This window comes from Dreissena polymorpha, chromosome 15, assembly GCF_020536995.1.
Source record: "Dreissena polymorpha isolate Duluth1 chromosome 15, UMN_Dpol_1.0, whole genome shotgun sequence".
NCBI lineage: Eukaryota > Metazoa > Mollusca > Bivalvia > Myida > Dreissenidae > Dreissena > Dreissena polymorpha.
In genome coordinates this window covers 13,716,579-13,744,394 of record NC_068369.1, presented here as the reverse complement: position 1 = coordinate 13,744,394, position 27,816 = coordinate 13,716,579, and the positions used below count along the sequence as shown (strand labels likewise).

At 34.9% G+C, this 27,816-nt stretch overlaps 1 protein-coding gene across 3 annotated transcripts; it reads right to left on the bottom strand.

Moving 5' to 3' along the window:
• Positions 1–1,324: 1,324 nt before the first annotated feature.
• Positions 1,325–24,268, bottom strand: LOC127860060 (heterogeneous nuclear ribonucleoprotein A2 homolog 1-like). 3 transcript variants are annotated; one of them, XR_008039588.1, is made up of 12 exons: positions 24,238–24,268; positions 21,492–21,697; positions 20,737–20,857; positions 18,784–19,021; positions 18,128–18,199; positions 17,788–17,835; positions 14,766–15,157; positions 14,252–14,705; positions 13,458–13,538; positions 9,447–9,482; positions 3,762–3,870; positions 1,325–3,125 (listed from the first exon to the last, which is right to left on the bottom strand). XR_008039588.1 is itself a non-coding variant. In XM_052397810.1 (11 exons), exons 1-10 carry the CDS (start codon positions 24,247–24,249, stop codon positions 9,469–9,471), a joined length of 1,638 nt encoding a protein of 545 aa, XP_052253770.1. In that variant the 5' UTR covers positions 24,250–24,268; the 3' UTR covers positions 6,135–7,430; positions 9,447–9,468. The 3 variants fall into 3 exon arrangements, 2 of the variants coding, with proteins under 2 accessions (XP_052253770.1, XP_052253772.1); XM_052397810.1 differs by lacking the exons at positions 1,325–3,125; positions 3,762–3,870 and adding an exon at positions 6,135–7,430; XM_052397812.1 differs by lacking the exons at positions 1,325–3,125; positions 3,762–3,870 and adding an exon at positions 6,135–7,430 and having other exon boundaries at positions 18,784–18,997.
• Positions 24,269–27,816: the final 3,548 nt, after the last annotated feature.

Here is a 27,816-nt window from a genome sequence, read left to right as displayed (position 1 = left end):
TGTTATGTCGATGTGGAGCTGGACAAGCTGCCAGAAATATCTCCAGGACTTTGTGTCAGGAAACTTGGAGGCTCAATATTAATTGAATGACTAATGACTCTAAATTTTTGGAAAATTGCATGGTTATCATATATCAACGTATTTGCGTTAATCATGAGATAATAAAACATTTTACTGCGCCTAATTTTAATGCTTTAAAAGACTACGATATAAACTTTTTACGTTTTGTTTGAATGCAAATTAAACAAGAGATGTGTTTGTCAGAAACACAATGCCCCCTATTGCGCCACTTTGAAACCATATATTTGACCTTTGACCTTGAAGGATGACCTTGAACTTTCACCACTCAAAATGTGCAGCTCCATGAGATATACATGCATGCCAAATACCAAGTTGCTATCTTCAATAATGCACAAGGTATTGCAAAACTTTAACCAAGGTTAAAGTTTTGGGACACACAATGAATGAATGAATGACAGACAGGCCAAAAACAATATGCCCCCGATCTTTCGATCCAGGGGCATAACAATTCCTACAGTTTATCAAATGCTACTAATTGTACTAAGTGGTCAATGTACTTCTTCGGCCCATCTTTCGGTAAAACAAAGTCAAACACAATATTACAATTTTAAATTATTGCAAACATATCTATAACTTAGCTCGTGTTTTTTTTCTACTTAAAATAGTTTCCAATATTTTATTAAAATAGATTACATATCAGTATGTCATATGTGTGGTCATCTTTATGCATTTTGTTGAGTATTTAAATAAAGATATTTATTTTCCTTTTCTGCAAAAAAGAGAAAAACTGAAGAGAAAAAAACATGGGCCGCATTCTGTGAAAAGGAGGTTTAATGAATGTGCGCATGCTTATCAGGGACAACACTTTCCGCTTTTATATATATTGTCATTTCAATCTTTTCTTAGCGAAAATCCAGTTTAGGCAGAAAGTGCTGTCCCGGATTAGCCCGTGTGGACTGCACAAACTTATCTGGGACGACACTTTACGCACATACATTAAACCCCCTTTTCACAGAGCATGGTTCAATTGATTTGTATTTGGATGTATGTTCCTTTTTAACTACATTTATTAGTAGCAAGATTGTTTGTTAAATACATTCACACATAACTTTATTAAATGCTTTTAAATTTATGTAGATTTTATTGCAAACATTAGCCGTACAAACATGCATCCTTTCTTTTTAATTACAAATGCATTAAGAGTTTATAACTTTAATATTGTTTTCACAAATATTCTTGTAACATCTTTTAAAATCAGCATTTAATTTAAAAAAAACAACAACACTAAACAACAAACTAGAACCTCTATAACACTTTTGTTATGTTTCAAATAAAATTGTGTATTTGATTTTAAGTCGATGTTGATTTTTTAAATACAAATTTAAACCGTACAAACTAGAAACAAATACTCATTAAAAAACAACACTAAATGGTTATTTTTTTCTATCTGTGAAAAGACATATTATCCCTATTTTTGCAACATTATTTAATAGCATTATTTCATTTAGAAAACATGAAACAACAAACTCAAACATTGTTTACATCATAAATACATTAACAGTAACAACGTGCATGTAAAGCTGCTTTACTCAACGAATCCAGCCGTGATCCACTCTTCACGGCCTTCCATCTTTGAATCAAGGGATATCAACCATTCCACATGGATCATTTCAAGTGTCCATGCCTTGAGGTTTATGTCTTCAGCGATGGTGACGTATCCCTCCATATTAGTATTAGTGAAATTGAATGTTTTATTTGTGTACATATAATTGTAAGACTGCATTAAGTGTATTTTGTTTTATTTCTGAAAACCATGATGACAATACTGATTACGTTTTGATAGACGATGATTGGGTATGCATGGACGAGACTGGTCTTGAAGGGGGAGTTCACCTTTGTTGTGACAAGCTGATCGAAGGTCGGCAGTATGGACAAATGACCAATGGTATCCGTTACCGCGAGGTGCGCCAGTATCAGACAGATTTCCATGTCTGGACTAGCAAAGACAGACCCAGTTAAAGAATTCCGTGATCAGTGGCTGTCATTACAATCCTGCTACCAGCAAACCCCCCAAGTACAGACATTATCGAAACAACTAAGGAAACCAGTATATAAAGTCGATTCCAGTAACCATAGCCAGTGGAAGTGCAACCTGATTCCTGTGATAAGTCAAGCAATGACAAGACTTTGTTGCTGTACCAGTCATGAAGGAATGATTTCTGACTCTGCTTGTATTCATAATCTACACTGAGATCCAGATGCTGAAGACAATCAGGGTCCGCAGCTGGTACAAACAAGAGAGTGATGTTGATTTCTTGCAGCTTTTTCAAGAGTGCTGGACTCTGGTGTGCCTTGTAAATGCCAAAACAGATCGCTTGCTGTTTGGTTAAACTGCAATAATGGCAGTGAGTTACAAACTCTCTTCAGTACCCCAGGGCCTCTCGGTGAATGTTCTATTCCATTCAAAACAGACACCCTTAGGCAGGCAGCGTTCCGTATTTCCAGTAAAGATCAACTGCTGTGGCAATAAACAACCTCTCTTAGTGACTTAGTCCTTGGGCAGATCAGTTATCGTATCTTGGGCAGTGCCTTTCTCATCAAACCTCCATTGTCCCATACTATAGGACAAAGCCGTGTTGGGTCATCTTGTTCACTTTCGCCAAGAACTCTTCCTGGATCTTCTTCAAGTCGGTTGGCATGTACTTGGTCCCCTTGGCTTTTGACTGTCATAACCATGCCGTCTGCAGACACTGTAATTGTTCGCACATTCACATCACCGCCTAAGATTCCAATTAAAATTCTAAGACCCACTGCCATACTCTCCTCATAGAGTTGATTCGCTACATGGTGATGGGGCCAGTGTCTTTAGATCACATTGGAGCTGTGTTTAACCTTCACATACTGATCACTCATACTTTGTTCCATGTCCTTGCTTACTTTACAACCCAGGACTGCAGAAAAATGTCTGGAATTCTGTTTATATCCTCACTAATGGCATAGTGAGCTATCTTAGCCCGGAATTCGCTGTCATAGTTGAAGTTATCACCACGCTTTCTCTTCAACAATCCTACAACAAGCACCTTATCTACAGCATCATAAGCAGCCTGAAATAGAAAACCAAAAAATACTTCAATACAATGCAAAGCTGTTTTATCTGCTTGCTTACATAGAATAACAAGAAATGTGCTTGTGAAACACAATTCCCCTTATGCGCTTTGAATCAGCACATCAACCTTTTTAGAGAAAATTCAAAGGCCCATAAATATGCAAAAAATCTATTAAAGAAAATCACACTTCATCTGTAAGTCATCTAGGTAGAATCAGCGCAATATCTGACAGTGTTTCAAAACATTTTTCCGGAAGTCAAAATCAGGACGGACAGTCCCACTGCTATATGCCACCCTACCATGGGTGTAAAAACTGTTAAAAGCATTTATTGTTTTATAGTTTTGATCCTTAACATGTATAAAATATAAAAATTATGAGTGTGTGGCACTGTGTGTGTGTTATTATCAATTAATTCTAGTAATAAGTATAAACTAGTGAGTACTTCCTTCGTTGCAGAATTATCAGGAAGACCTGGAACAGGCATATATTAAGGAATTCAGGAATTATAGTGTCCACAAAAGACATTTTTTGGAAAACCATTACATTTTCTGATTACAAACACAAATTTAAATGTAGCTGAAAGAACTTGAGAGCAGGCCTAAAGACTTACAGGACCAAATTATTTAGCATACCATTAATCAAAATGATTTTCCTATGTATTGACTGCAGATTGTCTGCTAGCGGTCGCACCTGGCTTCATTCACCACTGTGACTAGAAAGCTTGGGTAAGGGGTGCCAAATCTGTAATTATTATATAACATGTTTTTGTTTTACAAATAATTGGCCTTAAAGAGATTTCTTCAATTATTCTCCAATTTAAAATTTAGACAAACTTCAATTTGTGAACAGAATTCCTTTAAGATTAATTGCAGCAACATGATTTGGCAAGAGAATAAAATAACATACAATAATTGCAGCAATAAGATTTGGCAAAAGAATAAAATAACGTACATTAATTGCAGCAATAAGATTTGGCAAGAGAATGAAATTACATCCAAAGTGTGCTCAAATATGCATTTCAACATGATAAACATGTGTGTATTTATTAAGTTAATAGTTCAATGAACTCAACTACATCAAACTGATCCTCATATAAGGTAATCTGCTTGTTTGGATTGCTATTCTTACAAAGAAGCCAATTTTTACTTCTCACACACCTGCCATTATCTTAACTACATCGCCTGCGGTCCTAGTCAGAAAGCTACAAAGGGAACCTTAACTTATGTTGGACTTCATTAAACAAAGCAAATATAATAACTTTGATGACTTCTTTTATGTTAAATCTAATAAATTAACATTAAAGAATGGTAAAATACTAAACACCTTAGCAATGTTTACTTGTTTAAAACAATTTATGGAAAATGGACACATGTTTGACACAGAAAAAAATATTATACATTTGACAAATGAACTGAAGTTTTCCCGATTAATTTTGTGTACAGGGGCCCACATACAAACTACAAAGTATATGAGTCTAGCTCTATGAAAAGGGGGTTTAATGCATGTGCGCAAAGTGTCATCCCAAATTACCCTGTGCAGTCTGCACAGGCTAATCAGGGACAACACTTTCCGCTTTTATAATTTTCGTTTAAAATCTTTAATAGCAAAGATCTAGTTTTGGCGGACATTGCCGTCCTTGATTAGCCTGCTCGGACTGCACATGCATTCAACACCCTTTTCACAGAGAACGGCTCATGTCAAGAACGTAAACTGACCTACCTGACAAGAATCTGCCAAGGATGGTAACTACAACTGGTGCAAACATAGCATGTACTATGGACAACTTTACAAAATGCAGACGTGCGGACAAGTAATTGCTACATTGTTCACACACAGTTTAAAAGTCTACTTAAGAGAAAATTAAGTCCATTTCTTCCTCATAAGTATGCCCAAAAACTAAGCTGTAAAGTCCCCTAAGTTGAAAACATTAAACAAACATAGTACTTTGATGTGACTTTATTTTAATGATGCCATTGCATGGTTTGGTGTTGTTTCTCAACCATTTTTGTTTAAACTGAACAAATTGATGAGACAAATACCAGGTCAGTGATGAATGTAGATCAACATCTAGGCATGAACACCTGAACCATTTGCTAAGGCTTGATGTTTCTTAGAAAAGCTAAATAATATTTGTTTGTACTCAACACTTAACTAGTATTCTTGATATAACTGTTAATAGCTTGTGCAGTATGGCTAACAACAAAAAGAACATTAAGACTACAGTATTAAATTATAGCTATTGTTTATACAATAAGAGATGTATTTATCTTTCACAACTGCTAATGTAAGAAGTGTTTGGTTTTAACATACATTTGTATGCAAAAGTGAGGACTTTTCTCACAAATACGTTCTTTTTTCACATATTGTTAAAGTAAAACATTACAAAATGATGCTAACTATTAAATTATATATGTACCGTATTCACTCGTATTTTATAACAGACTTTTTCAGTGTTTTTGGTATTGACAAAAAACTCTCAATCCAGTATTCATATGAGTCACGTTCTGAGAAAACTGGGCATAATGCATTTGCGTAAAGTGTCGTCCAGAATTAGCCTGGCTAACCAGGGACGACACTTTCCGCCTAAATTGGAGTTTTGCTGAGAGACTTCATTTAAACGAGAAATGTCATAAAAGCGGAAAGTATCGTCCCGGATTAGCCTGTGCAAATGCACAGGCTAATCTGGGACGACACTTTACACACATGCATTATGCCCAGTTTTCTCAGAACACAACTTATATGATTCCAAATCTCTTTAGTATTTGGTAATCTGCTTGGGCAGTATTGTGTAATCCACTTGGGTAAAAATTTGTGTAAATTCCACGTGCACAATTTTGAACCAAAATGAATGAGCAGCTATGGACAACATAAATAAACGATTGCATGCTCAGTTTTATGTCAATAATATTGCTTAAAATTCACATGGACCAAAAACATAATTGCTGCAATCTGATCAGTATTTATTATCAAACTACAAACAAGCTACATACTAACTAACACAGGCAAAGGAATGATGTTTTATTTCTTTAATCCACAAAACCATCAATGTCAAAAAGGCTACTTTGTACCAAAAATAACATAAAAGATGATTAGAATGAATAACATTTTCACAAAATCCTGATCAATATCAAACAAACTACCAAAACAACAAGAAACAGTAAGCTATGTCAATTCATGATTTTTAAATATAGCTGTGTATCATTTGAAGAAAATCTACCTTACTCAGATAGTGTGAACAAACCTTAAATTATCAACTAACAAAATAAAAAATAAAAAGTAAGTGAATATTTCTGGTAAAAACATATGACAAATTTTGGCTAGAAAGTAAATCTCTACTCAATACTGTCTACATATAGCCAGGATTGGTTACCACATTCAGATACTAGTCTATAGACTTTGATTGGTGTAATAACTAACATCTTAGCACTTTCTCACCCACAGTCAATCCATAATCATGTTAAAAAATTCAACTAAAGAAGGTAAGTATATTGTTAAAAACTAAACTTTTACAAAGATCAAAATTATGTTAAAATTATGTTGAATTTTCTTGATACAAAACAAATCAATTATTTACGAAGCCAACTTGTGAACACTGCCTATCTGGATTGGCAACCTGGATTCTTTATGTTGTATGAAACACAGTGAGTACAAACAATAAAATCACTAACTACAATACAAATCAAGAAATAATATATACAAACATGAAAACATGAACAAGACGTTTTATTAGGGAAACCAAGCTTGTCTGTCTATTTTTGTAATCAACATAACACAAATGGAAACTATCACTTTATTCAAATCTAGCAATATGTGATTTACGTTGAATGATAATAAATTCTTCCACAAAAGAACAAACACAGCATAAACAGTAACAGCAAGTTTTTACAAGACATTGAAGACATTATACTGAGCTAAAATGGTTCACCTATGTAGATTTAAAATATTTGTAACAGCATTTCAAGGTATGATAAATATTTCCTCTATATAAACACTGTCTCAACTGGAAAACAATATAAAACTGCTCTATGTTAACAATTACCGGTAGAACCTTCAACAAAGTGCAGACTTCTTAAATAAAATATTTTTCTAGTACCACTGATAAAAATACACAGCATTTTCTCTTAATATTGATTAAACTTCATCAACAATTACATCAAATATTCAAATCAGTGTTTACAACTACAACATCTACTAGTATATACACAACTGCGCTTCCCCAATCTACTGTCTCTACAACTGCCTGTATTCCATGATGATTTCTTACTAAGTTGACCACTAGCAATACTGCCTTCGAACATCATCTACAGTAAAACACAACATTTTACAAGAATGTAATTATTAAAGCCTCTTTCTGGTGAAACTGGACTTAATGCATGTGCGTTGTGTCATGCAAGATCAGCCTGCGCAGTCCTCACAGGCTTATTAGAGAAAACACTTTCCACTTTTTTGTTTAGAAGAGACTTCCTTTAAACAAACAGTTCAATTTACGCGGAATGTGTCGTCCCTGATTTAATGTGCAGACACTCGCTAATCTGGGACGACACCTTACACACATGCATTTAGAACAGTTTTGCTTGAACGAGGCTCATAATTCATCATGTGCAAATACATAAAGCTATGGATATCTGTTATATCTGGTGACACATTTATCCATTATTATTGATAAATAATTATTTTTATTTTTCAACTTTTTTAGCCACCTCATCTTGCTAAGTATTAAATTTAAATTATTCTTAAATAGGAAACAAATTCTACTTTTAAAAACTGGAAATACTGTAGGAGGATTGTTTGTATGTGGTACACATTCCTGATGTTAATGGGTAAACATGGGTAAACATGATAAAGAAATCACACTTCAAGAGAAAAATAGCAATATTTATATAATTTATAGTGACTTGTATCATGTAATTGTCAATTATTTTGTAGAAAAAACACAAATTTTCAAAATTTTAAAACAATATCATTGAAGTGGAAATGATGAAAATATCAAAATCAGTTCTCAACTGACAACTGTTGCCATTTTCAGAAGTAAAAGTAAAGGTACATTTTGGACATGTGTGAATCAAGTAATTGTGTATAATTTGGTAGATTTTTAGCAACAATTTTGCATTGTTACTGAGGCATTTGGTTTAACTATGTTACACCAGTTTTGCTAAACATTTCTCCAACAAACAATTTTGCTATTATCTTAACATTTGCACCAAAGGAAATAAACAAAGACAATTTTGTTAATTTAATTTTTTTGATGGGTTCTTAAACAAAAAGATAAAAAATACAATGTGCTTAATTTAGTGATGTATTTTGGGGGAACTCTGTGTTTTAACTAGGCAAACTTTTCACAAATAAGGATTTTGTGTGTGTGCGCCTTATATACATGTGTGCAATGTATTTGAGAAATTGTGGTAAAATTTACTCTATTAAATACATGACACTTTTGAAATTCTTCCAGTGGCCTGCAGAAGGACAACACTTGAATCATTAATTGAAACATATTTCAAAAGAAAATGCAAAGACTAAATTTTAATCATTTTATCTATTTTTTGTGAGAATGGCAGAAAATAGTTCAATATAAATGTCGCCAACAGTTCCCCTTATTGAAACCAAAAGTTCAAGCGAATCTTAACCAAAAGCTTGACTCCACAGGATTTATATTTTCCAGGATTAAAAAAAAAATTGACATGAAATAATTTCCCAGTTAAATATATTGAATATCTATATTCATCAATGCCAAAGTGCGTGAAGGAAGGTTTGATCCATAAAGATTATCCATTTACCACTTAGATAAGTATTTTGACGCATTTGTAGGCCCTTAGAAAGTTACATTGAATTGAATACATTTCTTACTAAATTCAAATTTAAAGGGTTCATTTCCAACCCTTAGTTACTGAGCAGCAGCAAACAGCCTACAACCTGAACAGACTGAGAGTTACTAGCTGGTTTTATGCTGGTTGCAAAGGCAATTTTTATTTAGCTTATTACGAGGGGAAAGGGTTAAATCACTAACTATTGAGAAAATGGAAGAGTTGAAGATAAAGTTTAAAAGTTGACTCATTTTTGGCAAAGCGCTGTAACGTAGACACCACTACATCAGAAGCACATACAATAAATTCTTCTATTTGTGCTTTTTATCACAATAAGTGACCAGAGGTATAATAGCAGTATTTTTCAAACTAACAATACACCTTTTACTTTGCTCATGATATTCCTATAGATATTATTCATACAAGCAACTGCACACATAACTTTTGAAAGCACATCATACATTTCTTTAAAGACGAGAAAATGTTTTGACATAATGCCGGCTGGGCACTACTTACCTTTCATGACTGCAGCCATTTTTCACCTTTTCTTAGCTGCAACAGAGAACACATGTATTTTTCAGAGACTTATCAGTGATTTTTTTCCTTCTTTATAAATTACCAGAAAACAGCACTTTTCCAAAAAGGAAAAATTTACAAATTTCCCAACTGCTGTCAAAAAAATTGCCCTATTGAAGGAAACAAAAAAATATTATTTTTTTTTGTTTTGTTTTATAAACAAAATGCAACAGTTTGTTAGTTTCCCGATGCAGGGGTGGTATTCCAGAAGCATCTTAAGTTAAAATTTATTTTTATCCTTAAATTGGGAATTTTTCTGAAGTGTTTCATTTCATACTGCAATAGTTAGGCATCGAAAATTACATAAAAATAACATCATTATGTCAATCCTATTTGAGGAATACCAAAAAAACAGGCATGTCTTTATTTAGTAAAGAAATACAAAACATTGTAATTTTGAACTTTAGTGAAATTATTTCAGAAATGACTTAAGATGTTTCTGGAATACCACCCCAGCTCCATGGCTTGAACCTATTGGTAGTTTCCCCATGCAGCTCTATGGCTTGAACCTAAGTAAATATAATTTTGATGACTTGACAAAATTTATTTATCAATTTTAAAATAATTAGGAGCAAAAATCAAATACACAAATTCCCCAATATAAAGCTTCCACGATGTGAATTTTCCCAATTTAAGAGTTTTTTGCACACAATTTTCCCAATTTGACTGGTACCGGTTCTTTTCCCAATTGGGCAAAAAAAAGCTGCTTATCCTGTTAAGTAGCCCTTGAATAAGAAATCCAGCATTCTTCTTGGTACATGTACATCACTATTACATAACAAAATTGCTCTTTGCAAAAGGGATTTAATGCATGTTCTTTAAGAGTCATTCAAGATTAGCCTGTGTAGTCTGAGTAATCAGGGACAACACTTTCTGCTTGTATTATATTTTTCAATTAAAGGAAGTCCATTCTCAGAGAAAATCCATGGGGCAAGTGTCAGTACTGATAAGCTTGAGCAGACTGCACAAGCTTATTTGGGTTGACAATCTACACATATGCATTATACCCCCATTTCCCAAAGCGAGGGCCATATTTAACAAGAGATTGCCAAGCAATATTGTCCCCTACCGGTGAAACTCCACGATTGTCAATTTTTTTCTTTTTTTTTTTTATATTTGTTGCCATTGCAACCAGAATTCTTGACGAAGGAACAAAATGAAACGACGTGCATAATCTCCATATTTCCATCTATCAATGTTTCAAGTTTCATGAAAAAATATATAAAACTTTTTAAGTTATCGCAGGATCCAGAAAAGTGTGACGGACAGACTGACAGACAGACTGACAGAGCGCAAACCATAAGTCCCCTCCGGTTTCACCGGTAGGGGACAATAAACAAATTATGTTAACAACGATACATAATATACTGTAGGGTAACACAAATAATCAAACTAAGGATTGTCAAAGTAGTTTTGAATACACTCAATAGCGCATGTCACATCATATAGTAAATTTTAATAATAATGTTACACTGTAACTCCAATGTAGTGCATTCCGTTATTACACTGTGTCCAATATAACGCGGGGGGTGCTTGGATCCCTTTTTTTCTCCCACCTTCCATTTCTGATTCAAATCCATGATATGCAACTTCATGTATTTTCAGAAAATTCACAGAAGGCGGCGATCACAGCTTGATTGCTTTATCTGCAGGGGTGTGATTGAGGCGAAGTCAGAGGGGAGGAAAATTCTGTCGACTGATTTTGACTACGCGAATCGCGCGAATAACGCAATGACAAACCTTAAAACAGAGGATGCAAAGTAAACAATATTTACTGTGATCAAAAACAGCAGTTGTTCAATGTATTCACAGTAAATGGACTTATTTAATTAAATAGCAAATGGGGAAAACATTAATAAATATAAACAAATACACTTGAGTGTTCTTGTTGAGTTAATGATGTATTAAACCGAGTAAAATTAATATATTTTAATGTGTTTACCTTTTAAAATCTTGCATTTTACATCTACAGTTCAATGCTATTTCAGTTAACTGAACAGTGTGACAAACATAATAAAGCAGAATATGCATATGAATCTGATTACACACAGATCCACTAACATATAAATCAAATCATGTTTGTCTATTTCCATTTTCAAACGATACACTTCTTAATTGTTTTACTTCGCAAGTAGAGTGAACTCCTATTTGCAAACACTGGTTTCCGAGACACAAATTCACTGCGCACATTTGTAAAAAAAATATGTGTTGCTTGTATCTAAAACGCAGTCTTCATCGATGACAGACACATTTCATTTATCCTATCTAACTATATGATGACAGTCGCTAATTCGATTGATATTTGTCATTTGGATAAACTTAATTTTCGCTTTGCAACCGCGCCATTTGCAGACAAATCAGAAAAGAAATACCGTACGCATTTAAAAAGAACGATTTTAATTGTTAGATTGGAAAACAACAGCCAATGACATCGCTCGTTTCAAATTGCTTAGGCAGAATCTACCAGTGTACTATGCGGAGTGATTTCGCGAGCTGCGGATATTTCGGGCCGCACATAAAAGACGTCCGCGGAATCGGATGTACCCCCCTCCCCCCATTTTTTTACGAATTTACGCGAATCTCATAAATGACCTCCGAGACAACCCGATCCGCGGAAATCCGCGGATCCGCGGAAATCCGCGGAAAAATCACACCCCTGATCTGTCCGTTAAACTGAGTTTAATTGATAAGAGGTTAAACGCCACCCGACAGCTAATTGGTGTTAATCTGTTGTGTAATGTCAATAAAAGTGTGAAAACTCGCGAGTCAGTGTTTATTACATGTATTCCCTGTCAGAGCGGTTCGGTGCGCTAATTTCAATAAGGTAAGTGCAAGCGGAATAATGATAAAATTAAAGTTATTCCAAACGAAAAAAACATTCTTACTTTTATATGATTGCAGTTTGACTCTATATTAAAGGAGCGGCTTTGAAATATACTGTCATTTTATTATCATCTAGTATTTAGGCATTTAATTCAGTTGGTGCACAAGAAATTAATTAAATAATCCAGACAATTTATTTACATGCTAACGCAGTGTAATTGTTAACAGAGATTCACTTTCATCTTTGCCCGGTATCAGAAAGTCCCCGAAAAGCACGTTATTTGCATGACGGCGTATGACGCAATTTGTACAGGTATCGTAGTGCATTCAATCTAAATTTAAATTCGCTTGTCCAATGAAAGCTCTGCCCCATGATGCACTCTTCTCTTTACACATCTGAAAAATGGCGTATGCATATAGTTGTGTTTACGAAATTCGTAAACATATTTATCGTCATATATGTTCAAGATTTTTTTAAAGTGATGTTGTAATTTTATTGGATTATCGAGTAATGTGCACATTAGAAAAGCGGTATGTATAATGTTATCGATACGATTCGGTTTATATGCATGTATTTTCGGATGACAACACAGCATGGTAATACACAGGACCTACGTTATAGGCTATACTATACCCATTTTTATAGCCCCCTGCAACAAATGAGCTCAAAACTTATAACGCTGATCCGTTTATAACGCTGTTGCGTGGCTTGGACCCCATTATCCGCATTTTATTGGAGTTACAGTGTATTAAACTATAAGTAGAATTGAAAATATAATTTTAAATACAATAACATACAAGAACAAAAATAAAAAGGCACAACTTCATATCATGAGCAGTAATTCAAGCAAGTTTCAATGTTGTACATTAATATGAGTAGAAGTTTACTGACTACGGACAGACAATGTAATGTTGAATCTGATTGACCCTGGTCTTCTTCATAATTTCTAATACTAATTTCAAGTTTTAAAGGCTTCATTTCCAACCCTTAGACACTGATGAGTAGCAAACAGCATAAAACCTGAAAAGACTGCGAGTTACTCGCAGGCTGTTCTGGTTTTATGCTGGTTGCAAAAGCCATTTTCACTTTGCTTCTTATGAGGGACAGGGATACAGGTGTAAACCTACCTGCTGAGTAGCTCTTGGTGTCGGCTGTGTTGCCCACAGAGCCGCTGTAGTCAGCTGTTTTGTAGCTCTCTGTGCCCCAACCTGACAGTCAATAGAGGCTACATTAGTAGGCAGTGCATAACACAGGCTACATTTGTACACATTGAGCCAGACAATACAGGCTACATAAGTAGGCCACCAGCTATAGAGAAAGTCTTTATGTCAGCTTTTTTTATAATTTTTTTTATTTATTGCTATTAAATATAATTGTTTATCGGACATTAAAAACAATTTGGCATTTCGATGTTTTTTAATTTATCCATGAGGGTGTTAGCCTTTCAGTATTCAGACCATTCATCACAACAAGAAAGAGTTTTTATTTGCATTAAATTGTTTCAATTCTTATATGATGATCAAACACTTGGAAGTATCTCAAGTCTACAGCATTTTTAATACATGATATTAACTTAATGACATCCTAAATGAAATGTTAACAAACAGACTTCACAACAGATGTGAGCCTCATTCTGGGATAACAGGGCTTTACATATTTGCATAAGTTTTGTCCCAGATTACCTGTACAGTCCACATAGGCTAATCAGGGACGACACTTTCCACCTTAACTAGATTTTTGCTTTAAAATGCTTCCTTAAAACGTTAAATACATAAGAAGTGGAAAGTGTTATAGCTGATTAGCCTATGCGGACTGCACAGGCTTATCTTGGATGACATTTTACGTGCATGCATTAACTGTTTTCCCAGAGGGACGCTAATTTACGATTTACAAAACCAGCCATTCTTTCTGCCAGCGGTACCTTGCTGAGATGCCATGCCATAGCTGCCTGTGCCTGTCTGGTCCCCAGTCCCTGTGAGGGCCCCTTGCTGCTGGGAGGCCCCCATCATCCCCATCTGACCTTGACCTCCCATCTGACCCTGACCCCACTGGTTCATCATAGGGTTGCCCATCTGGTTATAACCCATCTGGTTATACCCCATCTGATTGTACCCCATATTGTTGTACCCCATATTGGACTGCATCATCTGCTGTTGCTGTTGCTGGGTGTTGGTCTGGTTCTGGACGGCGGGTGTCTGGTTAGAGCTGGTCTGTCCACTGTAGCTTGTCACAGCTGCGTTAGCGCTACCAGTGGTTGCTGCATCAGATTTCACTGCTGCTTGTGTGCCCTGACCCATGTTGTTGCCCATTCCCATATTTCCACCCATTCCCATATTATTCATTCCCCCATAACCCATGTTGTTCATTCCCATATTGCCACCCATGCCCATTCCCATTTGATTACCACCCATTCCCATATTCCCCATTCCCATATTTCCACCCATGCCCATATTTCCACCCATACCCATGTTTCCTCCCATTCCCATATTACTCATACCCATTCCCATGTTATTCATGCCCATGTTATTCATGCCCATATTTCCCATTCCCATGTTACCACCCATGCCCATATTACCCATGCCCATATTCCCTCCCATACCCATATTATTCATGCCCATTCCCATGTTATTCATGCCCATATTTCCCATTCCCATTTGATTACCACCCATTCCCATATTTCCCATTCCCATATTACCACCCATTCCCATATTTCCACCCATTCCCATGTTATTCATTCCCATATTTCCACCCATTCCCATTTGATTTCCCATAGTTCCACCCATTCCCATCTGGTTCCCCATTCCTCTGTTTCTGCTTCTCATACTTCCTGAAAATTGGAAAATCAAACTTGTCATAAAATATTAGGGCTGTAACGAATACACTAGGAGACGAATACGATACGTATCACGAATACAGGATGGCGAATACAAATACTTATTCGCGAATATGAATTTCAATGAACAAAAGTAATACTGACCACTTGACATGACATTATATAGTATTAAACTATGAGAATTTATCAATTTGATTAATTGAGCATCATTGCATACTGAAAATATGCAATACCGGGTTTTTTTTTAGAAAAAGGGGAAGACGCTGGGCGCTGGGTGAAAGGGGAAAATTGAGTGCAAAAGAGTTAAAGACACATATTTGGGGACAAACTAATAACTGTTTATTTCAATGTCCATAACTCATCTACCGACGCATGTCTCTGTCCTTTTTGTTCTTCAACACATTAACAAGTATTTAAGTCAAAGTCCTAAATAAAGTTGCAGGGGTAGATCTAATAATGGGAAATGTTTTCAACTGTATTTCTGTACTGGGGCCGGGGGACGATGTCAATTTTGTGATTTCAATTTCATGATGAATGGGTAGACAATCTAGATCTGCTAAAGTATTGGAAGGGAAAGGTGCGGCAGCTGCCGATTGACAACTTTCACAATGTTAGATGTTGATTACCTCCGAATCCTGCTGGGTTTCAACAGTTTTCAATGATAAATCCTTAAAAAATTTGTCTATGCGTTTAGTATTTTCCGAGTCCAAACGTTATATTTTTTTTGTGTATGAACGCCAATTGTGAGACATTTTTTCTGTTTTCACGTTTACATCTGTGCGTTCACATAACCCGGATGAAAATTTGACTGGTTTCCAGTCATTAATTGACGTAATACTCTTCTCGTGCAAGACTGGAATGATGGAATCCAGTAAAATAGTCACGTGATTCAGTTAGTTGCCCGGTTTCCATGACGTTATTTTAGAGCTATATTTAGAATCACTGGGGTTCCCAGATTTGTGTGTTTGTCGGGAGAGAAAGAGAGCGAGATCATTGTACATGGTACAAATTGGATAAGTGTTGACTTCCCAAAGGAAAAAAACATTTCTTTGAGGGAAAATATTATATTTTAGGTTAAAATGATATTTATAAGGGGAAATTGTATTTTGAGGGGAACAAATTATGGTAGGGAAAAGCCGAATATCGGCGTCACTTTCTTAGTAAAAAAACAACAGCAATACAACACTTTGAAATAACGAAACACTGACCAGAACTGCTTAAACTTTTAAAACAGTTTTAAAAAAACATTACTAGTACCAATAAAATCCTTGTGTGTATGTTTGAGCATCAAATCACTCGAATATACCTAAATAAACATTAAACAACCATTGAAAGATTTTTCAATTCAATGTCGTAAATATTTAACCGGTGCCCAACATTTTTGTTGATAATATCACTGTGTAACATAGTGGGTGGGGTAAACATGATGAAAAACGCCAGAATAAGGAGAAGAACATTTAAATATAGGGGTTTATTGTATGAACCTTCATTTATAAGGTAATATAAGATCATTAAACTTTCAAACTCGAAACCATGGTGTTGGTATTTGTGAAATATTCGGTCCGGGAGGTGGCGAATAACGAATACGATTCATCCACAGCCGTATTCGAGTAATTCGTATATTCGAATGTATCGTTACAGCCCTATTAAATATCCATTTGAATCTTTAATTGCAACTTTTTTTTTCATTATTTTGTTTATCCTACAGCTAAATGATTTTATAAAAGGAAACTCAAGGCGTTGTGTAAACATGTGCTTTAGATGCCTACAAGCCTTTACACTGTTACTTCATGTACATAGCAGACTACTTTTTCGGCCTTTCACTTAATGTTAATGGTCAAAGGCAATTAAGAGTTGTACACAATTTTACTCCTCAAAATGTTTATACTTCAGAATTCATTTGCACCTAAATTTCAACATCTACATGCATTGAATTAATACATTTCAAATCAATGTATGGTATAAAAACAAGAGCACCGCATTACGAGTGCCACGCTTGGCAGCGGGTGCAGTTTTGAATAAATGAAAGCTTGTCAGATTTTTTTTTAGAGGTCACAGTGACCTTGACCTTTGACCTAGTGCCCCAAAAATGGGTGTTGGCATGTAAAACTCATCAAGGTGCAGCTACATATTAAGTTTCAAAGTTGTATGTTGAAGCACTATGATTTTAGAGCCAATGTTCAATGTTCAAAACCTTAACAAAATGTTAAGGTTTTAGCACGACGCGGACGTCGGACGATGCGCTGCCTATGACAATAACTCTGGTTATCTCCGAAAACAGCCGAGCTAATAATAGCGGTAAGTTTATAATACAATAGAGTAAATAGAATATCATGTTAATTTTGATATAACTATGCAAGGATGGATTCAGTTAATTTAATATGTTTTGACTATTGCTTATAACAATTTCATGCTAATATTTTAATTGCCTCAAGCTGCAAATTGTGCAAGCCTTTCTTCAACTCTTAGAATAAATTCAAGACCACAATGACCCTAACACAGAATCCTTTATATTTATGCAGTTTGAAATTGAAAGTCCCTATACATGAAACATGAAATAACTTCAACAAATACTGGCAATGTTCGAGTAGCCCAATGTCGCATAGACATACAAGACCACCTACCTCCACCCATGCCCATGCCAGAGTCCATGTCATCCCTGTATCGACCTCCTGAAACAAAACAGACAAAAGATAAGTGTATATCAAAAAGCACAGTCACAAATAACTGTATTATTGAACCTTTTCACACACTCTGAGTGCTTAATAATGACCATCACCTGAAACGAGATGTCAAGAAAGCAATTATTTCTTCTGGTACATGTATTTAAATATATTACACAGATTAAGTATTTTACAAAACTTATGCATTTGTTTTACAATTCCTCTTTCCTTGTAGCCTACTGCCCCCACCCCTTTCTCTAAGCCATGCAGGCAATAATCCTACAACCCAGTGTGCACGTACCTCCCCTGCTGGTCTTGGCCTCTGCTTTCTTCATCTCCACTTCCTTCCCATCAATCTCAATGTTCTTCATCACTACAACAGCCAGGTATACACAGTTACACAGGCATGTACAGTGCTTCAACATGTATTACTGATAAGTTACTGCCACAATGGAGGTCGGTTTTTAATAAAGAAAAATGTCAAATCGGACTTCAAATTGGCCACCATTGCTTAATTAGTTGATTATGTGACTGAAACATTGATCAGTGTTCCTGAATGGAAAGCAAAAGCAAATACAATTAAACAGTCATTTTACTATTTTTACTCCAACAATGTTGCAAGTCTGATCTGGGTAGAAAACAAGAAAATGATCTAAAATCAACCTTTGTTTTTTTTTATTAGTAGGAGTTTACAGTAGGAAAATTCTAAATAACGAAGTGATTTAAAGAACTCTAAAAAAGAAACTTTTAAAACTTTACACTGATATCACACCCATAATTTCAATATATTGTAGCCACATAATGAAAACTGCTCCACCAAATGACAGACGAGTTTTTCAAAGGACCAAATCCATTAACCATATCTCACTTGCCAAAAAAATCATTACAACAAATGTACTAATTTTCTGACCACGTTTCATGAACATTTTGCAAACAATTCACACCCCTTCCACTTACAAACAGCCTTATCCACAGAGTCTGTGTCCTCAAACGTGACAAAGCAGAAGCCACGATGCCTGCCTGTGGTCTTGTCCATCATCAACTCCACATGGCGTACAGCACCAAACTGGGTCATCTCCTCCTTGATGGAGGCACTGGTAGACTGGTCCTTGATGCCCCCCACAAACAGCTTGTACACGGACTCCTTGCTCTCATTCATGGCGTTCTTGCCCTGCCATTGGTTACCAATGTCCATCTTAGAAACGCGGCAAAGAAACATTGGCCATTGGAAAACAAAGTTTCACCAATGACCATCTTAGCAATGGTGCAAAGAAACGATGACCTTTGGAAAACAAAGTTTTAGCAACGTTCATCTCAGAAATGGGGCAGAGAAAGTTATCCATTGGAAAACACAGTTCTAACATAACAAATATATTATAGCTGTAGTACATGTATAAGGATACACCAGAACGAACAACAGCAAGTTACAATTAAAATGTTATTTACACTGATCGTTCGATTATTCAGTAAACAATAAAATGTTACAAAAAGCCCAGGCATCTTAGCTGTCAATATGAAATTCAATCTGATAAAAAGTGGCTTAATGCATGTGCGTAAATTGTCCCTGATTAGCGTGTGCAGACGGCACATGCTTATCAGGGACAAAACTTTTTAATTTTATGGTAATTTTTATTTAAAGGAAGTATATTCTAAACAAAAAACAAGTCTAGGTGGAAGTGTCATCCTTGATTAGACTGCGCAGTTCTGGGACAACACTTCACGCACATGCATTTAACCTGGATTTCCCAGAGCGAGGCTCAAACGAAAACAACAAATACCAAATCAGGAATATATATATATATTAGGGATGGCAAAATTATTTGAATATTCGAATATTCGATTGAATGGTCAGCATTCGAATAATAAAAATGATATTCGCATATTCGCATTTTTTCCCAAACGTAATTTCACCAATATTTAATGACCTGCGAACCGCTTACTAAAAAGCAACCGAAATCACCTGGGAGTAACATGTTTGACGTGACGTTCTTCGTGTCAAACTGATAACACGGCCCGTATCAGTGTTGATTGCGCAATGCAATATACACGCTCTAAGAAAGGCCCCGACTGTTGATTGCCAATGGGGTGCCAATTAACGGTTTCAATTGACTGGCGCATATTAATTAAGTTTTGTGATCACAGTATGTACAGCCATTAAAATGTGTGAATTACTCAAATAGCGCAATGCAATATACTTACTATGAGAAAGGGCCCGAACTGTTGTTTGTCAATTAGGTACCAATTAAGGGCTTTAATTTACTGGCGAATAATAATTTAGTTTTTGTGATCACAGTTTGAACATACATTTAAATATGTGAATTACTCAAAAGTAACAGATGATATAAATTCAACAATCATCAAGGAATCATAATTCAAATCTGAAAATGCCACCAGCCCTTTCTGCAGTATGGAATACTTTACACGGTCTGTGGATAAGAAGACCGCAACGTGTAATGTGTGTAAACTTAGTTTTACATATGCGCCGTCTGCTACAAATCTGTGGAATCATTAAAAAATAAAATTCTATGACACCATGTTTTTCATTCTATTTGTGCCCGATCACAGTATCGGTCATAGTATTAGTTGACCGTGATACAATTATTCGATAGCAACGTTAATAAACAGCCTCGTATTTAGCAAACGGATATAACTTACAAACCAATGGAAATTAACACATAACGAGGAAAAATCAATCCAGACGTTTTATGCGAATATTCGAATATTCGATTGAATGAATTTGCGAACATTCCAATACCGATATTGGTATTCGATGCCATCCCTAATATATATATATATATATATATATATATATATATATATATGGGTGAAAAATGTTTTATTTTCAGTTTCAGATAGTAAGACCATTTTAAGAGAAATATATAACGTAGGTTAGACAAGTTTATGACTGACCACTTTTGGCATGGCTCTCTTTGAGTCTACTGTACGTCCGTCAACAACATGCGGTCTACAGGCCATACAGTCTTCCACCATGGACAGTTCCTGGTATGTAACAAAGCCAAAGCCCCGCGACCTGGAAAGTAGGATTGGCATTCTCTTAATTCTTTTATTAAAGCCCTTATATGATTCAACTGAGTCAAGCATTTTTGGGAGATTTACCTGATCTTTGGAAAAACACACACAAACGAACAAATTACAATGTTGGTATAATATATATTTCTCCATGAACAAATACAACATAAACATACATTTTGATTTATATTATTTCTAATACCCTACGCAAAAAAACTCACAAATGCTAAAATTTCTGCAATATTTAAACACAATAATAAAATTGAGAAACAATTATTGTTTGCATTTTCACATGGACCTTGCTCTGGTAAAGCTAGACTTAATGCTTGTGCAAAGTGTCCTCCAAGATTTATACTGACCATACTTGCAAGGCTAAGCAGTTGATACACTTTTCCCTTGTATGGATTTTTTCGTTAAAAGGGACGACAGTTTCCCCTTTTATGATATTTTACATTTAAAGAAAGTCTCTAATTTGCGAAAATCCAGTGTAGGCGGAAACAGTTGGACTGGACAGGCCAATCTGAGAGAACACTTCATGCACATTGCACAATCATTAAACTCTGTTTAACCAAAGCTAGGCTAAACTTTTCATGAAAAGCTTTTAAAATTAAAGTAAACACAATGTGACAGCCTACCTCTTGGTCTGAGGATCCATCATAACGATGCAGTCGACCACCTGCCCCCACTGCTCAAAGTACTCTTTAAGAGATTCATTGGTGGTTGTGTAGGACAGGCCACCAATGAACAGCTTGCGGAACCGCTCCGAGTCATCCCCATAGTCATCATCACCGCGCTTCCGCTTGCCTTGAGATGACCGTCTCTTGCCTCCTTCCTCATTATCCTACATTGTAAAGAATCATTTCATTTAAGAAAAACAAGTGCTTATTTAACCTTTGTCAATGAAGAAGATATGCCCACTTTACACCATTAGTATAATAAAGTATTGCCAAAACATTGTTGACTTAACATGTTGACTTTGCCTAAAATGATGGGAAAAGCTTAACATTCTCTTTCAAAATGACCAATAGGTATCCTTGCAATGTATCAAACTATGCCAATTCAAAAAAATTACCACTTATTTTTACACACTAGTATGTCTATTGGTAGTATTGGCTCTCTTTATAAATACGCATGAATTTTGGAAGTGAACAAATACCAAAACACACATGTTGTTTTTTTTGTAAATCTGTAGTTAAATATGTAAGCTTGGACACAACAACAAAATTTTAAATTATATCGACAATTTTTGACAAAATACTGGCTATACTTAGCTCCCTATAGTATTGAGTAATCTGTATTGTGTACAATGGGTCTTCTAATATCCTCCCTTCTGATTGGTTGCTAAAATTTGTGGCTTATAAAACATTTGATCAAGCTAAGTTTAATCCATAAACAAACCAATATAAGTGTGTGTTATGTAATTTAAAAATCATAGCATCACCATGCACTAAACCTGACCTACTTTCCAATGAACAGCGGAAATCATGAAAAAGTATCATCGTATTAGTCATCAGTGTTTTTTTCCCATTTTGGGAATGGGGCCGGTCCTTTTGAATTGGGAAATTCATGGCGTTTTGACAAAAATTGGGAAACAAGTGTTGTTGCTGTTTTGCTTTAAAAATGCTTCAAATCGAGAATAGAAGCATTCTTCAGTATGATTTTAATTAAAGTTGAACTTATATGTCTGGATGGGAGATGAACAAAGTGTTAAAATCTAAAAAAAATAATAATTTATGAAACTTTAGCTTGGGATTTTTAGGTCCCCTTTGGCTTTGGGAAAAAACATACTTTTTTAATTGGGAATGGGGCCAAATACCGGAACCGTTTTTTACCGAAAGAAACACTGGTCACGGATAACCATCAAATAAATTACAACTTCTAAAAATTGAAAAAAAAACATTAACTGCCCAGCACTTCTTTCGTTATAGACATGATAATATGAGAAAAAGGCGTACATGCAGACAACAAAAATTACATACAGAAAATTGTGCATTCCATTTCTTTGACTTTTTGATGCACAATGAGCCAATATCATTATACAAAATGAGAATATGTCATCATAGGCTTTGTCAGCATATAAATGTGGTGGTGGCTTTACATAATTGCTCCTAAATAATTGCCTAATCACAAGAAAAATTCTCTCGAAAGTCAATTAGAAAGGGGGTTTACAAATAAGATTCAAAGAATACAGCATTTTCTCACTGTTGGTTATTGGTTAATTAATGGTAAACTGCACTTTCTAAATCAAAGAAAAATTTGAAATTTACGATTGCCGTACAGACAAAGAAAATCCAAATGCAGTTAAGTAACTATGAAAAGAATTCCAAACATGTAGTTCTGGCTACCATAACTTTAAATGTCGCTTTTTATGATTTTTGACTGGCGTGACTTTATAGTTATGGACCAACCCCATTAGGTAAGTCAACCCCGAAAAGTTGACAGTTAACAAAGACCGGTCCAAAACAGCTTTTAAATGCAGTTGTTGGTCCAAATCAACCACTTGATCTGAAAGACATTTTAATATTTAACTGATATATTCTTTCACAAAATACTATCTTAAACATTTAAAATTTATCTATTCTGCTCTTGCATATCGAGAAAAACAGCCATGTGACAGACTTTCTTGAAATGCGAATCTACCGAGATTTCACGGTCATATGATGTTATTTCTATTTTTAGTAACAAACCATGTGCTCAAGTGTTTTCAAATTCAGAATGACATTTCCCGGTATATAAGATTAATCTGGCTTGTTTTGTAAACAAATTGTAGAGTAAATACAAACTCAAAGTAAACATTATTTAAAACTACCTGATTCACACTGAAATCAGTCTTATAATCCACCAGACGCAAATTGTTAATCACAAATAATAGATTTCAAACAATGAAAATAATGTTTACAATTTCAGCATAAAATGTCAAGGTCGATCCGAATGTATCCAAATGAACGCTGGTCACATGACAAAGGCGTCAAAATTGTGAATATCAGACTGATGTGATGAGAGTTATTTTCATCTATTGTAAGATGCATTTGATCCAAGAAAATGAGCTTTCTTTGATTTATAGCATGACATAAATATGTTACGACTCTGGTTGACTTTCGATACGGGGTTGGCTTAAGCGACCAGGTATATCAATACTATATAAACTGTACGCTGAAGTTTCTTTAGCTACCAAACATGCAGAGCCGACAGGGCACGCCATTGTTGCGCGTGTTGATGCTGAATGTTTGTTGAATAATACAATTATAGACAAGTAAGTTCGTCGAGACGATTACATCTATCGAACATATAGTCACGTAGTATAATCAGCACCATTATTTTATTGTATTTTATTACAATAATCAAAGTTTTTGAGAAAATTGTCTTTTCTTTTTAACTTACGCTTCCAGCCATCTTGCTAGTTGTAATTAACCCAAAGTGAAGATAGAGAATAAGGATATAACCGAATGAGCTAAGGTTACAAACATTCTGGATTTAACATACTATGTTTAAAGGGTTTTAGGTCTTTATTTTCTTTACTCACAGCTAACTTGTATTAAGCCGTTAATAAAAGTTAGTTTACAATCATTTAAGCCTTTTCATGGAATATATAAATTGTGTTATCACAGGGTTAATTGTGTATTTATGTAAAATAAAATGTTAACACTTATCTGCTTTTGAATTTTAAAGGGGCCTTTGCACAGATTTTGGCATGCATTGAAGTTTGTCATTACATGCTTTATATTGATAAATCTAACCATTGGATCTAAAAAGCTCCAGTAACAAATCAATAATAACATTTTAAAAAGAAAAAAAAGTAACCCTCAACAGGGTTTGAACCACTGACCCCTTGAGTCCTGGAGTAAAATGTCTACTCACTTAGACCACTCGGCCACATGTACTCATACAATAAATGATGTATTTTATACTTTATATAAGCAATCGTCGAAGTTTCACCAAATATGTAACAACAACAACAGAACTCTCCAAATTATTCAAATGTTTCACGTTGCAATTTTTAAAATAATTTTCAGGGTTTTAAATCATCAAAAGATGCATATAATGGCTATTTTAGAGCATGGTTAATTTTCAGTATTGCTGTTTCCTCAAAAATATCATAACTAAAACGAAAATTTGCGAATCTGAAACTATTATTTTTAATTTTGTCAATTTTCCAAAACATGATAAGGCCCTTTAAAGCAGAATATAGAAAATGTTTTCTTATTATTCAAAAGGAGTTGATTCTATTATTATATTCCTTTTTTATCAACTACAGATTTGTTTGACACATAATTGTGACAGCATACCTTTGTGCCTCTTTTTAATGACATAATATCTCAACACCTCATATGTGATGAAGTAAATAGTATAGCCCTTATTTCAATAAATCAATGGATTAAAAGATAAATACACAGGTGCGCAAATTCACATGCTGGTTACCAATTATGTTTGTAAACTCATATTGATACTATAGCAACAATCACGCAGAAGTTAACAATTTAATTTTTATACTTTAATTAAAAAGGCCATATATCTGGTGATGTTGAAAAAATAGAGGGTCATGACACACCTAAAGAGCTGAGGATGACATACACATTTTCAAGACAATTTTCAATTGTCCTGGGGACCAAACTTTTTCAAGATTGAGTTACAATTGTGGCTTTTAGAGTAGATTTTTTTTCGCTCTTACTTGATTTCCTACTTATTAAGACACACTTTACCCAGATTCCCACCTGGCCTAGATATTGTCAAGATAAACATGCTGACTTAGTTTCATGAAGATTGAGTCATACATGACTTTGACCTCAATATAATACATAGATATTGTTAAGATAATTCACAATAGCTCATCATTAGCATTCAGGTTAATATTTGTTAATTTTCATCTCTTGCAGTGATACTTCTTGAGTTGCACACAAATTAAACATGAGAGCTATAAACCCCCTTAACCGTTTACCTGACTTTTAGGTATACATGTATTAATTGTTAAAGATTTAATCTGGTGACCTAGTTTACGAACGCATCCAACCCAAATTAAGATATTGCTTTAATATTGTAAGGCTTAACATTCTGACCAAGTTTCAACAACAAAGATGCATAAATGTACCGTCTAAAGTGGCAACAAACCTTTAGTAAGATTTGACCAGATGACCTACTTTTTGGACGTATGTGACCTAGAATCAAACTTGACCTTGATATTTTCAAGTAAACAATTTAACCAAGTTTCACCAGATTGATTGATGAATGAGGCTTCTAGAATGGTCAAAATCCTTTTGTTCGATTTGATCTGCATGGTGACCTAGTTTTTGATGCACATGATTCAGCTTTGAACCTGGCCAAGATTTTGTTGAGATAAACATTCTGACAATGTTTCATCAATATGAAGCCATAAATGTAGCCTCTAGATTGGTAACAAGGTGTTTTTTCAGCAGAGTTTACCTGATGACCTTGTATTAACCACACAGGACCATGAATTCAATGTGGGATTCTTTTAAGATTATCATTTTGACAAAGCTTCATTAAGATAAAACCATAGCTTTTACAGCGGTTACAGGATTTTTCTAGGATTTGACCTCGTGATGTAGTTTTGGGATTCATTTGACACAGATCGATTTGAACTCAGCCAAGATGTTGTTAATATAAACATACTGAGCAAGGGCATCAAGACTGGATGAAAAAATGAGGCCATTTAAGCGACAAAGAGCTTAAACTTTACAATGCACACCGACGGACACTGGATCTGAACCAAATAGCTCCCATTGAGCATTATAGTTGAAATAAAAATGTTTTATTATGGTAAACAAGAAAGCCCTTCATCTGGGTATGTCAAATAATCAAAACCAATATATTGAGGTAGGAAATAAGCTTTATATTTAAAATGTTTGTAAAGTATTGACACTCTAGCAGCAATACAGTTTAGTTACATGGGACTTAGAAAATGCAAATTGACAAATAAGGTAAAATGTTTGTTGTCCCCCCCTCCCCTTTGAAAATGGGTGTTGAAAATTGATTGTCAACTGGCAATAAAACAAAGGGACCTCGCTTCTGAACTGGATTTTCATCAAGAAGACTCTTCCTTTAAACGAAAAAAAACACAATAAAAGCAGACAGTCTCGTCTCTGATTTACCTCTTGACTGCACCGCTAATCGGGGACAACACTTAACGCACATGCATTAAACCCCATTTTCATAGAGCGAGGCTCGAATATTCGTTCACTGTTATAAAACTATCACTGGAATGGCAGCCATGCCCGTGGCTTAGTTCCAGGGCAGATCATTAAGGAACATGTAAATCACATCTGAACATCTATTCTTCATTGTTGTGACATATTTCAAGTTTTAATTCAATTGGTTGACAATTATAGAAACTTTGCTTCTGCCATTAAAGAGGTTACGTCGAAGGACACATTAAGAGCATGTTGATCTCTGGGCATGAAAAAGGTGTATGGCACATGTACACTTCATGGTGATGGTATTTTTGAAGTTTCAATTCACTAACTTGAGAAATATAAAAGTTTTCTCCAGAATATTTAAACATTTTTTGGTGACAGATGAACAGACAAACACACCATATGACAAACCAACTGATTGAACGCTGCACCAACAGCATTCCTATATTCCTCTGGTGATGGGGTAACGTGTTATAAGATAAATCTAATTAGCTTTAACCAAAATATGAACATTATCTTCCGTTCGTTGTTAAGTCACCCTGGTTACATTATGAAACATTTGGCAACTTACTATTTAATTGTTTACATTGACTTCTTAAATAATCATGCAGATTATGATAGTGTAATACAATACAATACTCGTATTACTTCCTACCCAAAATGGTTTAGTTTAGATAGACAGCACTCAAGTATTGCAACTACCGTGTATAAACAACTAGACTCGTATTTGTAGAAAATTAACTTTATTTCATCATAATTATGATAATAGTGATATACAAGATATAATATATATACAGTACAGTTATCCATT